Raw genomic sequence first — 14910 nt, 5'->3', positions numbered from 1 at the left:
AAATCATACTGTAATAGTTAAAAGAAAAATGAATTTGCCTATGCAGGTTTGGACTTTATCCTTTGTTAAACTTTTTAATAGAAGTGTACTGAACGTGCAGCCTGCTTTTTCTAGAATGCCTACAGACGTGTGTTGTATGTACATACACCTGTACATATGCACATGTATGTATTAAATGACCATATATATAAATATATGGGTTTGGGTTTTGATTGTAAAAGTGAGAAAGTGACAATGAAATATTTCATAGATTTGATCATTATAGTCAGTAAATCTAAAGATGTAGAACAAAATCACACTCATGTTTTTCCTCTTTGAGGGGCAGCTAATTACGACTTCAGTTCCCCATTTCCCTTTTCTTAAATGGCATGACTTAATACAATGGGATTCTAAACATGCTCTTGGTACTCAGAGCTTTTCAAGGAAAACAAGATATGTCCAGAGACAAGTCATTACTGACAAGAGCTTGAATAATAGAGATTTCCTTCCGTGATTGTCTTCAGATTAATGGCCCAGGTTTGTGATTAAATTTTTTTAACTGAAATTTCATCATTTTCTCATTTACCACTACTTTATTCAAAGTAGGAAAAAATGTGTGAGTGGACATAATCCAAAGGAAATGCAACTATTTTTGCCTACCTATAAATTTAATATTTCTAACAGTTCTCCCAATCCTGTATATTAATCCAGCTTTAAAAGTTGGATTAACATTTTACCACTTCTTGGTTCAGTAAAATTGGAATAAAAATACCAGTCATGCCCTGCCTCACTTGCATTTGTCATTATGAGTATCAAATTGAAGTAATTTAAGTGACTGTCCCTTTAGAAGTATTGAGTGTTACCCATTTGTAGGAAGTCATTTTTCTTACTATAACAACTTTCCGTATCAGCCCAGAATTCTCCAATTTGGTTATACTTTCAACCGAATAATTCCACAAATTATTAGAAAACAAACCAAAGGACGTTTTTTCTTTTCTGTACCATTCTCCTGCCCGAAAGTGCATTGTTTTTCATTTTGCATCAGAAGCAGTACAGGGAGAAATGGTCTCCCCTCCATGTTCATCTCCCCGTGAGAGATGACACGAGGATGAGCTGACTAAGTTTGGTGGATGCTCTCTCTGTGGGCCTCTCCGCTCCGCACTGGAGCTCAGGGCACTCAGCTCCTCTCAGGGGAAACCAGGACCACCATCCTTTCAAGGTTCTTTTCAGAATCAGTCCACACTGACTGGTCTAGAAAGACAGTTGTTCCAGGGTCATCTGGAGCCTTAGTTATTGGATTGCCATGTGCTCCCCAATGTCTTTAAATAGATCCTAAATCCACTCTCTTCCACTCTCTTTTATGACAAAGTGATTTACGCCATGTGGATTGGGTAAAGTCGTATTTGAACATATGGAGTGAGCTTCAAGCATACATCAAGGAACACCACACTGCAGGCCTTACTTGGAGCAAAACAGTAAGTACTCAGCCCTCTTCCACCTGAGTAACAAAAGGTCATAAAACTATTCATTCTTGGTAGCCTGGCAATTTTAGAATTTACCTCAAGGAAAACATAAGATAAAATATACATGCAGAAGCTGCTTATGAAAATGCCATTGTCATAGGAAAGTCTGGAAACTACCTATATGACACAGAAAAAGAAAATGGTTGAGTTGTCAGAAGAACCCAGTGAAATACTCTGGGGTCATTACGATACCACATATGGTGGTTACATGGGAAATGATTTACCAGTCAATGTTAAGTGATAAAGTAGAATGCAAAAGTTATGAGCACTAAGACGGCATACGTATTAAGAAACTGTGAGTAAAATCGAAGGAAACAAGAAGATTTGAAAATAGTTATAATTTTAAGAAGATAGAATTATGAATAGAATGTTTTTTAAATGTTTTAAATTTCCCTTTTGGCATTTTAAAATTTACTAAGTAATATGTTTCAATACTTCGGTAATCCTAGTGCTTTGAATGGTATCCTAGTCCTAGGATAAAATCCCAGCTGTGTCTGTTCCGACTTGAATTCCCACATGAGATTCTAATCTGACTTTTGCCTTCCTCTTCACCTTGTCTCTCCTGTCTTCCCCGTCTCACTGGCCCAGCACTACCAAACTACTTGTGGAATTCTGAACACATGCAGTGCTTAGAATGAACCGAATCAAAATGTCATTGTTTCAAAATTTGCAAGTCTCATGTTGTTTAACCTTTATTGTGATGTCCTGAACATATATCATGCTGTATGACCTGAGTTCCCTGGGGAACCCTCTTCCCCAAGACTCAGTTTCAACATCATCTCTTTAAGAAACTTCCATTGAGGGCAGTTCCCTGATGGTCCACTGGTTAGGACTTGGTGCTTTCACTGCCATGGGCTTGGGTTCAATCCCTGGTCAGGGAACTAAGATCCTGCAAGCTACACAGCTTAGCCCCCCCCCCCCAAAAAAAAAAAAAAAAAGAAAGAAACTTCCATTGATCTCCCTGGTGCCCCATCTGGTTTGATGGCTCTCCTCTATGCCTCCTTCATATCTTCAGTATACCTCAGTCATATCCCTTTACATATAGAATTGTAATTGTTTGTGTGTTTATGGAGCTCTCCCACTGGATTGGAAACTCATCTCTGTCTCCAGCCCCTCGCATAGTGCCTGGCATGGAGTAAGTACTCAGTAAGTAGTTTGAACTAAATCGTGAATTAGGGTACTTAGGATCGTCCGTGCTCTTTAAAATCTCTGCACTTGCTATAAAAAGGCTTCCCGTGGAAACTTCAGTCCATTAGAAATGAATGTTACCTTTCAGTTGTCACAGTGGATGGTCTAACCAGAGTAAATGTTGGGAAGATGAAGTGGCATATTTGTGAACTCAGTTTAAAGGTAGAACCCTCACTCTCCCCACAGTCATAACCAGCAGCTAACCTTCACGCAGAACGTTGCTTTCAGTAGCATGGGCTTTATACCAAGGCAGAGTTTGTGGTTTTTCAAAGCAGTGTAGGACTTCTACACTTGTTCCCAACACTTGTGGTACAAATGTTAACACTGACCACTAAAGACTGATGCTTCTTTTTATTTTCTACTTTGCCTGTTTTCTCCATAAGAAATGCAAGATACAGTAAGTTGATTATTTTTCTTCTGCCCACAACATTATGATTCTGTAAAGAGAGTTCATAAACATTTGAAGGGTTTTAATATGGAAGGGTATGTGTGGAGGTAGGTGGGTCTTTGTGTAGACTAATTGGAATTATTTTTCATACATTTCAAATGAGATGCTGTTTTGTTATAGATCAATTTGTCATAAAGGGGAATTGTCACATGTTTGCCATGGAGATAGGACATCATGACAAAACAGAAAACTAAACATCAAGAGTCCTTGGATGTCTTATTATTTCATGATAGAAAAATGGAAAAGGAATGAGAATCCATTTGTGGAAAATAATCATATCAGCAGACATTGACCTATTAAGTCTCCAATAGTGCCCATGGAAAATGAATAGAAAATTACTTTTTAAATGGTTTGAATACCTTTAATGCAATGTACAAAGCTGAGTAATTATGTTTTGAATGTAAAAAAGAAGGATCGATTATTACAGATAAATGTAGTTGTTTTCCTTTGTTCTAGAGTGAACACCTATCTTTTCATCATGTTCGTTAGAAATATATGCTTTGTAACAATGAGTTTGAAACTTTTAAAGGCAACCCATAGTGAGAAATGTATTTTACACACACACACACACACACCCTTCTCACAATACTAAAACAAGTTTCACAAAACAGTACTTTCTTCCACCACGTGGAATTCAGATATTTTCTTTTGTGTTTTACTTCATTTTTAAATAAAATCCTGGCTGAGACCCACTAAATTGATTCCGTGATCCACTAATGGGTCACATCCCGCATTTTGAAAAACATGTTATAGAACATAAATGTTATATAAATATAAATATTTATTTATTTATATAAAATATAACCCTTACAGCATACATTAGGAGGTGTGGATTGCCATGGTAATAATGACAGCTGTAATATAACCCTTACAGCATACATTAGGAGGTGTGGATCGCCATGGTAATAATGACAGCTATTATTTATTGAGCACATGTTATGATGTGGGCAAATTCTGTTTAAAATGGTATCGTTATAAAGCAGAGCATCTACTTCACTTCTTTCATGGGAAAGTAGTATGATAAAGTTTTGGCCAGATATTAAAAGTGAGGAATGATTATGTAAGAAAATGTTGGTTCAGTGATAACATCATATATACAAAATCTTTTGACAAACTTTAAGATATATGCATAGAAATATATTTCCTAATATTTTTATCTTCTTCTTCTAAAGTTTGGGGTTAAAGAAAACTATTACAAAGTATATCATAAAAATTATAGTTTTTCATTTTAAATCTAAATTAGTAAAAACTATATGAAAGATTCCAAAACATAATCCCTAGAATAAATCAAACTGATTTCTTCTCATTTACTATGGCCTGTTGACATACCAGCAAAATAACTCATAAACAATTACAGCCAGTATCACAGCGTTATTGCAAAGAGGGAAAAGGCTGTTAGAATTATCTGATCAAATAGCTTTTGGGAGGAAAAAAAAATAAAAATCATTTCATTTATTTGCCCACTTATCACAAGTCTGCAAAAAGTATGCAGAAGGGTGGGGTGTTGGCACTCATTGTCACTACAATATTCAGAAGTTTTAAGAAATGCATTCCATCTCAATGGACAAAGTCAAGAAGCTTATGGCGACTTAACAGCTCAAGTATTTTGAGTAACCATTGTTTTCTTTATTTTCAAATTGGATTTTGAGATTTGAGCTCTATGGGATGTTAGTGACCAACAGCATGCTGCTCTAGACTGAGTTTCCAAGCTTGCATTGCTCTGAGAAATGCTCTTTCCCTTGAGTTAACAGTTGGAACTGAACTTGCTGTTCCCACCTCCTTTGTGTTCAGACTGCAGCTGTGCCAGGCAACTGTTGTGCCCTTCAGTTGTTCCACAAAATGTAAATCTTTGAGGCCAGCAATTTTTCAGGACAGTGATTGGAGAGAGGGTCCATGTGTGTGCACAAGTGTGCTGGCGTCAGGGTGGGTGCGTTTTGGGGGAGGAAGCAGCTGTGGAGTAATCTATCTGGAATTTCTTGTTACATTTACTGTGGTAAATGGAATCTTCTCATTCGGTCAGCTTTTTTTCACATGACCATGGACTGGAAAGACTCTGTACCAGAAATGACTTGCAGTTTTCAGTTAGTTTAATTATTGGGAACCCTTTTCCATATTAATTTACAGTTTCCTCAGCCCTGGGTTTCAAATGCACTTTGTTGAATAAATTGATCTCTTGGCAGGAACCCAGTAGAGACACTATTATTTATCATCCCTTGCAGTTGGTCAGATTTGTAATATTCGTTGGCAGTTCCTGCAAATCAGATAACTTAAGCTGAAAGACAGAGGCCTGATCTTTACGCTTATAATGACCGCAATAACTGATTCTTTTTATGAATTGTCCAGATCAGCATTCCAACTTTTATTCTATTCTCTGTAGATCTGGCCAGGAAAAGGTCATGAAGATAGTTCTATGAATAGGATACAGTGTAGTTGTTTTCTTAACTTTCTGGTGTGAAATTTGTTGACATATTTTTGTCCTTTTATGTGTCTTTCCAAATTAGTTTTGAGAATAGCCAGGGTATAATTATTTGTAGAATAGAGTAAAACTACACATAGATGGATGTGTATAAAGTCTCACGTTGTGGTGATGTAATTCTTTCTACTGATAATGTGGATTTTTAAAATCTATACACCAGTTGTCATCCATCCTAACCTCTCCTGAACCTCCAGTAAATGAAATCACTGGGAGTGGTCACAATTATAGACAAGGCGGGGTTTGATTTTTCTCAAAGCAGGGCTCTATCATCACTCCTTTTCCTCCAGGTAGATATTTCTTTTCAGTCTGTTTCTCAATGTAAAGGCCAAATGTCCATCAACAAAGCAAAAGTTTAACAGTTTGCTGGTGATCAAATTAAAACACAGCCAGAGGGTATCCTGACTCATAAATAATGTAGACTCTGTAGCACATGATTAAATATGTATGTCTCGTAAGTTTTCAAGTCTTCTGGCCTCTCTGGTTTCCTCTTGATTTTTACAAGCAAAAACTGTCCTCAATCTTTTATATCAAAATTTTCATTTAGAACTTGTACCAAACCTGTGCCTTAGGTTTATTAATCAAGGTGAATAGGTGAAACCTCAGCTGGTGTGTTGTTTGTCTAGACCACTAGAGGTCTACCTCTATAGGTCTAGACTACTAGAGGTCTACCTCTATAGGTCTACGGAGAGTGGGTCTCTCCAGTCTACCTGACCATATCGGTGGTCAGTCTAGTCATCCCTCCTGGGTTTTTAGCTCCCTTTGGGGGCTTTGGGTAGACAGTTCCTTTCGTTCTCCTCTGGAAGAGATCCAGACTGCTCAGAGGGAGTTAGGGGTGTTGTTGACTAACAAAGGAGCTCTAAACACACAGATAATGAAGTTAGGTTGGAAACAGCTCTGAGCTCAGCCTGAAAGAGACTACAGAAATTAAACAAATGTAGCTTAGGCGCCCACCTTCTGTGCACCAGCTTGTCAGCAAGGTGCTGAGAATACAAAGATGGGTACGTGACACAGTAGACACAGTTCCTGTCCACAGAAACTTACATTCTAGCCGAAGAACATAAAAATGATACAACGTGATAGAATAGGGTGAATAGCATGCTAGAGGTAAGCAGAAACACGATGCTTACATAGACCAGGAAGACATGGAAGGAATACTCAATCCCGTAGTACAGTGTGGTTCTTGGGCCAGCAGCAATCTGGAGACTTGTTAGAAATGCAGAATCTCAAACATCACCCCAGACCTCCTGAATCAGAACCTGCATTTTAACAAGATTTCCCCAGGTGATTTATATGCATATTAAAATTTGAAAAGCACTGCTCTAGTATAGTCATGCTGGACCAAAGGAGTCCAATTTGTGGGAGACTCAAGGAAGACCATTAGTTTTTACTCATTCATTTGTTTAGTAATTCATTTACTTAATAACCATTTATTGGATACCCACCTTGTACAAAGTACACACCAGACATTGTATTAATGCTCCAGTTTCTGCCATCAAGCATCAGGTTTTAATTACAATGCAAAAAAATAAATAACAATACAAGGCCATGTTGGAAAATAAACCTTGCTAATTAGACTTCTGGGTGGGCAGGAAGGGCAACAAAGGGCTACATTTGGTATGAGTCTTGTTTTGTTTTGTTATGGTTTTTGGTTTTGTTTTGTTTTTATTGAAGTGTGGTCGATTTATAATATTATATTAGTTTCAGGTGTACTAATTTGGGTCTTGAAGGACAGTAGGAGTTCCCTAGGCAGACAGTAAAGGAAAGGGCAGTTCTTAGCTGAGAATTCAGCAGAGAATTGGGCACAAAGGACATGAACTAAGTACTTTGACAGAAAAGCTGTTAGTTTTGCAGAGCTGAACATGGCAAGAGATGAGGCCAGAAAGGCAAATTGGGGCCATATGGTGGAATCCTTACGTGTTATCCTAAGAAGATGGGTCCATATGTGGTGTGCAGGGTTTTTTCCTTCCCCACAGGCTTTTTTTTTAATTGAAATAAAGTTGATGTACAATATTATGGTAGTTGCAGGTGTATTACACAGTGATTTGACCTTTGCATACATTACGAAATGTTCACCACAATAAGTCTAGTAACTATCATTTCCTAAAGTTATTACAATATTATTAACCATATTCCTTATGCTGCATATTACATCCCTGTGGCTTATTTATTTTATAACTGTAAGTTTGTACCTCTTAACCCTCTTCACTGATTTTGCCTACCACTATCCCCCTCCCCTCTGGCAACTACCCGTTTTTTTCTCTGTATCTATAAGTCTGTTTCATTTTGTTTTGTATGATTGTTTGGTTGGTTTTTTAGATTCCACATATAAGTGAGATCATATGGTATTTTCTTACTCTAACTTATTTCACTTAGCATAATACCCTCTAGATCCATCCATGTTGTCACAAATGGCAAGATTTCATTTTTTTAATATTTATTTATTTATTATTTATTTTGGCTGTGCCGGGTCTTACTTGTGGCATGCATGTGGGATCTAGTTCCCTGACCAGGGATTGAACCTGGGCCCCTGCCTTGGGAGTGTGGAGTCTTACCCACTGGACCACCAGGGAAGTCCCAAGATTTCATTTTTTATGGCTGAGTAATATTCCATTGTATATACTTGATATCTTCTTCTTACCACATCTTCTTTACCCATTCACCTGTTGATGGACACTTAGGTTGCTTCCATATCTTCGCTATTGTAAATAATGGTGCATTGAACATAGGGGTACACCATAGGTTTTTAAGCAGAAAGTTACTCACTATAAATAATAATCTAGTAATTGTTCAGGATAAATGGAAAAGGGGAGAGACTAGAGGCCCTAATACATGTTAGGGGACTTTAGTGGATGCCAAGGATGGGATAATGAGTATGTGACCTTGAGTGTAACAAAGGCAATGGAATGCAAGAGATGAAATGGACACTGAGTTGGAGGACAAAAAGAGAGAGAGAAATCAAATCTAAACTCAAAGTTTCCAGTCTGGAAGTCTGGGAGAATAATAGTAACATCAATAAAAATAGGGATATCGACAGGAGGAGCTGGTAGAGAAGCAAGAAAATATTCACCTGAGGGCTTCCCTGGTGGCGCACTGGTTGAGAGTCTGCCTACCAATGCAGGGGACATGGGTTCGTGCCCCGGTCCGGGAAGATCCCACATGCCGCGGAGTGGCTGGGCTCGTGAGCCATGGCCGCTGAGCCTGCGCGTCCGGAGCCTGTGCTCCACAACGGGAGAGGCCACAACAGTAAGAGGCCCACACACCAGAAAAAAAAAAAAAAGTATTCATTTGTGTTCAAATTGTACTTTTAGAAAGTAAAAAAGTTCAAAAAACAAAGAAACAAAGTTCGAAGTTACAAAGTCTGAAGTTCTTTAAAAAAAAAAGAAATATTCACCTGAGTTTTCACCATGTTGCATGTGAGGCACAGGTGAGATGTCCATCTAGATGGGGAGGTGGAGCAGGCAGGTGAAATGCAGGACTGAAGTTCACTGAAGGGGGAGACCTAGAGATGATAGTTAAACAGAAGAGAAGATAGAAAAAGAGAATATGATGAAGGATAAAACCTGGGGGGACACTGTTACTTAAGAATGGAATAAATCAGGCTTCCCTGGTGGCGCAGTGGCTGAGAGTCCGCCTGCCGATGCAGGGGACACGGGTTCGTGCCCCGGTCCGGGAAGATCCCACATGCCGCGGAGTGGCTGGGCCTGTGAGCCATGGCCGCTGAGCCTGCGCGTTCGGAGCCTGTGCTCTGCAACAGGAGAGGCCACAGCAGTGAGAGGCCCGCGTACTGCAAAAAAAAAAAAAAAAAAAAAAAAAGAATGGAATAAATCAATCAAAGAGACAAAGACAAGAAAGAGGAGGAGAACTAAGAGCTGAGGGTCTCAAAGCTCTAAGAACAATGGGTTGGCTGATCAACTGTGACAATCTGGGGAGGGTAAGGTTAGAAAAAGGCTGCCAACATCTATCTTATTATTGACTTTTAGAATGCAGTTTCTGAAGGGCTGGAGGTAGATGCAGTTTTACAGAATCATGGAGCAAAAAGATTTTGTGTAATGATCTCGTCATTACTTATGGACCAGGTGTCTGACTTGATGGATTATTGCTTATAGCTTCAATTTCTGCCTTTTGAAGTCTGGGGATTATTTGTGGGTTTTATTTTTACCTTTGCTATATCTTCAGTAGAGTAAGTGTAGGTCAGAAATAAATATCTACAATTTCATACATAGTAGTTTAGAGTTAGCTGTACTATGAAGCTGTAAGCAAGCTTTTTATATTTAGGACTATTTTTATTATCTCATAAATACCTTTGAGTTTTATTGCTAGTTGATAACAATACATAGATGTTTTTAGAGTATTTATTCTCTCCGTAAATCACACAGTAGTGGCTTTTAAAACTGCCTAATTTAATGATGAAGGTTATTTTATTTACTAGGACTTTTTTATAACCAAGAACTCAAACTCTCTAAACCTGGGGGCCAGCAAGTTAATAAATGTTCCTAATTTATTTAAACCATCACCTTGGGAATATTTTAATTAAGGTGTGTTCATTTAATATTCTTTAAGGCATAGTGTTGAAGGCAGTGGTGTAATTGGGGGTGTCCTGTTGACTACTGTCTCCTCCAACCCCTCTTAGGAAAGTCAGGAGGCTGTGGTTTAAAGATGCAGGCAGAGGTGCTCCCCAGAGCAGAGCTGGGGGTGCCTGGGTAGGAGGAGACTTTGAACTCGGTGGTCAGTCCTAGCCCAGAGCGAGCCACAATGCCCCACCGCCACCCCTCCACCCCTAGTTTTCATTCATCCCTGAGGTGCCGTGCCTCTGGGTCCAACCTCTTAACTCCCTGGGGAATGCCTCAGAGCCTCCACTGCCGGAGGCTGGGCCTCCCAGTAATTGCCGCCAGCGCTGTGTGGCGTTACCCACCTCCCTGCCCCTCCCCACCTCCAGTGAGCAGGGCGATGGCAATTGAAATTTGGGGCCCATCCTTTTTAGGATACTACGTGATAGCAAGTCTTCCCTCCTCACAAGTGAATTTTATCTTTTCAAATGGCCAAAAGCCATTGGGACCCTCTTTGGAGAAGGATTAATTCAAGTAATAACTCTTTCCAGTCAAAAAGAGCAGAATACAAAGGCATGAGTGATTACTTGGTATGTGTGTTTTTGTTAACAGGTCTGAAGGCAGTCCTAAAAGAAAGTTTTGAATGCTGGTATTTTTTTATTAAACAAGTGTGTCGCATCAGAAGCTAATGCTTTGAAAGACAGTACTTACATGGATCTGTAAGTTCTTGTGTGATTGCTAACAATTCAGTTGCATTTATTTGCTGTAATGACAATCTTCATGTACCCTCCTCCTGGAATCCCCTTCCTCTTGCTTCCCTGTGTCAAATCTGACTCATCCATCCTTCAAGGTCTATTTCGAATGGTCTTGTCTCCCAGAAGCCTCTCTGACCTCCCTTGCTTATTACCATGCCCTTCCAAGCTGGAAGTTATCCTTTTCCTCCACAGAACCTCTGTAGTACTTCTTAAAATCTGTACTTCTTTTATGATGCTTAGCACTTTCTACCTTATAAAGCAGTTACTTATTCATTTCGGTAAATATTTATGAAGCACCTACCATGTTTCAGGCACTGGGTGCATTACTGGTGACATTAAGATGAATAATGAGTGGCTCTTCAGAGCCCGGGCTCAAGACATGACCAAACCCAAATTCACAGACAAATAATTACGATATAATGTGAAGTATCATAATAAGGGGGTTCCTAATGAGCCCTTGCAATAGAGAAACAGAAAATTTCCTCTTAGGAGAGTTCCAGAAAACCTACAGAAAGAAGAGAACTTTGAGTTGAGCCTTGAAAGGTATGTAAGAGTTTTCCAGATAGTAAGTTGGGAAGAGCCTTCCAAACAAAGGCACAACCTGAGCAGAAACATGAAGGCTAAGAGCCAGTTGCCTGCTGTCAGGGAGAATGGAAGTGTCTTTTCTCTCCTGTGAGGCTGTGAGCTCATTGAAAGCAGGGTTCTTTCTCATTCTGCATGGGGTCTGCAGCAGTGACTGGTACAGGGCCTTAAGTACAGACAATGTCCAAACACTTTTGCTAAATTGAACACAGTAATTGGTAATTGCATTTCTTCACAGTGAAATTTCCAGAGGCTTATTCCACTAACTACAGGTTGTGTTCATTGTTCAAGAGCCACGTAAATACTGTTCCTTTATTTCTTATATCAAATGATGGTAATGGAAATGTACAATGCATTTTCTTATAGGCAACGGCGATGCCTTCCCTGCACTTGTCCCTTGCCGTCTGCATGCCCCTAATTCCCAGTTGGTATAAACTCAGGAAATACAAGCTAATATTAGATTAAGTAAAAAGGTTTTCTTAAGAAGGGATGGAGGGAAGGTGCAGGTTGTCTTCTAAAGGTAAAAGAAACCCTTCATAGAGTATAACATAGAGCTAAGTCCAGATTTATTGGTCCAGGTTGCACCCTTGATAGAAGCTGAACTAATCACAGACACTTTCCCAGACCTTTCCTGCAAAATTTGGAGCTGAAATTGAGGCAAAAGTTACTTTGTCTTTCGTGCACCTCAGCTATAAACCTCAGGAAGATGCTGATGCTTCTATGTTTTTATTTTTTCCTAAGTAAATAATGTAAATAGTACAGAGCCAAAGGTAAATCATCTTCACAACAGCTCTCACTTTGCCTCACTCCCCACCGCTGCCGTTTACCAAGGATGGATAATTTAAGAAGTACAGTTATTTCTCTATGATCCTAAAATCCAAAAGCAAAACAGAAACTTTAATTCAATGAGTGTTCAGATCTAGGCTTTTCTGGCCGAATGAAGTCACAGTCCAGATAATTCAAGCCACACATCACTCTTGGTCTTACAACTGTTGGCTATCTATAGTTTGTCTCTTTGTTGGGTATATTCTGCTATCTTTAACTCTGGAAATTTTTCCCATGGAAAATTTAATTTTATCTTTCCTTTTTTATGAGAAATTATATTTTCAAGCTGCCAATGCTGGCAGACAAGAAGAAAAAACAATCTGGGAATCCTAGACTTGGTCCACAGAGCAGTAGCAAAAAATAGGCCAAACCAATCATTAAAGCTACTTATGAAGACAATTTATGCAAAATAGCTGGGTCACTTGAGCAAATTAGGTTGTGTTCAACATATTCTCTGGAATCTGCTCTGAGGGCTTGGTCTGCTTTTATCAAACATCTCTGCTTTGGGCATGTACAACAGGAATCACCACCTGTGGTTTTTGAAGGGCCACATCCAGATCTATAAATTAGGAAACAGTAAGCATAAAAACACTAAGTTACTGGTTTCCACAAACTGATATAGACTGTGTAAGGTGTTCTCAGGCTGTTTTCCAATTTAAAGCTGTTTTTCCTTCTCTGAAGGGACTTTGTTTCTTGTTCTTTTTTCATCTACCACCATATTTCCCATCTCTCCAGATTATCAAAGGAATAACATACAGAGACCCCAGGAGGGTGGGGAGAATGGGGATGAGGAAACCATCAGAAGTTATTGGCGAAACCATGAGATTTGGGTTTTTCATTACCTTTCCTGTTGTACCTCTGTCTTGGGCTAAGGGAGTCTGGTGTCTTGCCTCTGAAGAAAAGTGATCAAAATGGGCCTTACATTTCCTTCATAATTGTGGGACCATCTTTTTATTTTGACGGTATGTAAGTACCCTTGGTATTTTTATGGAAACTTGAAATTCGAGTAGTATTCTGTTAACATAGATGAAATAGGAAATATTCCCTAAATTGACTTTTTAAAAATTGTTAATAAACATATGCTTAAAATATTATATAGCTCTTCATTGTAATATTTTTTAACAATTCTGTTTTCTTGGAAAGGCCCCCAGAAACTTTGCTTTCATTGGCAGAAGTCTAAAAATTATAGGAAGTGATAGAAATAAGAGAACAGAGATTAAAGTCACAAATTCACTTTGGTTTATACTCAGGTATAAAGGATGATTATCTGTTTGTTTATGTGCAGTCTTTTTTCTTGAAAATGGTTGTCTGCCAACAAAAGTGTGGTATAAATATGCATGTAAAATTTGGACATACTTATAGAAATTGACAAATTTGGAAATGTATCAGTTTCACCAAGTTCTTGATCTAAGTACACCTTTCAGAAAATAGAAACTAGTTTTGATGGCTAAAATATAAACAAACCCTAAACCATGAATTTGTGAAGTATTTTTACTGCTATGAAAACTAGTTTATGTATATAGAAAGTTCGTCTTTAGTTCTGAAACTGTAGTTCTTTCTTTTAATCCCTCCCTCCTTTTGTGGTATGTGAGAGGTTTATTATTATCCTGTTTATGTGCCATGTTACATTAAGATCATTTGAGATTCTTCATCTTTGGAAAAACTAATAAACAGCATTGGCAAAAGGCTCAGTTGTAAAACACTGTGAAGTCCTATAGTTTTAGCAGGTTAAAGTAATAAGTCTAAGTGTATTTGTGACTGAAATGGCTTTGTGATTTTTAAACGCTTTGTTTGTTTGTTTATTTATCTTCGGCTGCGTTGGGTCTTTTTTGCTGCATGCAGGCTTTCCGTAGTTGTGGCGAGCAGAAACTACTCTTCGTTGTGGTGCAGTGGCTTCTCTTGTTGCAGAGCATGGACTCTAGGCGTGTGGGCTTCAGTAGTTGTGGCACGCAGGCTCAGTAGTTGTGGCTCACGGGCTCTAGAGCGCAGGCTCAGTACTTGCGGTGCACAGGCTTAGTTGCTCCGCTGCATGTGGGATCTTCCTTGACCAGGGATCAAACCCGTGTCCCCTGCATTGGCAGGCAGATTCTTAACCACTGTTCCACCGGGGAAGTCCCTGAACACTTTTAAAGTGTATAATTGGGCACATGTAATGTACCTGGAAAGCATTAAGTGTAAGCCAGGCGATTAATGGACCAGGCTGTCTCTGAGATGGACAGCAAAAGAGAGAATCTGACCAAGAAACCGAAGACAGCCATCTGTGTGTGTGTGTGAAGGGGAATTGAGGTGGTGGCCATAAGGAAAGGATGGGGGGTGGGAGGAAACCCATAAACAGTGCCACTGCATGTCAGCTGTTTCATTTTGTAGCTTTATCTGTGATCTCCACAAATACTTAAAGATGGTGGCTCAAAATATTGCTGTCACTAAGCTAGTTTTATATAAGAAACATCATAACAAAAGCTCTGCTGTGAGGGACAGAATCCATCTGTTCCAAGAGACTGTCACAGGGGTGATTTTGATTTTCTCCGTCTCTGCCTTTTAAGAAATTGGGAAAAACACACACCAAGATGTAGGTTGCCAGGCCTGT

General features: G+C 39.1%; 1 protein-coding gene across 3 annotated transcripts in view; it reads left to right on the top strand.

Moving 5' to 3' along the window:
* The window catches only part of CAP2 (cyclase associated actin cytoskeleton regulatory protein 2), a gene marked incomplete at its 5' end in the record, with an annotated part of 105785 nt that overhangs the window by 74853 nt on the left and 16022 nt on the right, over window positions 1–14910 (top strand). For 2 of the 3 annotated variants that reach the window (XM_082848804.1, XM_082848803.1), the window contains one exon: window positions 1349–1454. The exons of the other annotated variant lie outside the window; for it this stretch is intronic. In XM_082848804.1, coding sequence (XP_082704930.1) covers window positions 1349–1454 — 106 coding nt within the window. The remainder of the gene's footprint in view (window positions 1–1348; window positions 1455–14910) is intronic. 3 annotated transcript variants of the gene reach the window in all.

This window comes from Leucopleurus acutus (genome assembly GCF_964270905.1).
Source record: "Leucopleurus acutus genome assembly, chromosome: 10".
Taxonomy (NCBI): Eukaryota; Metazoa; Chordata; class Mammalia; order Artiodactyla; family Delphinidae; genus Leucopleurus; species Leucopleurus acutus.
The sequence above is the reverse complement of the archived record's forward strand: the minus strand, read 5'-3'. Positions and strand labels throughout refer to the sequence as shown.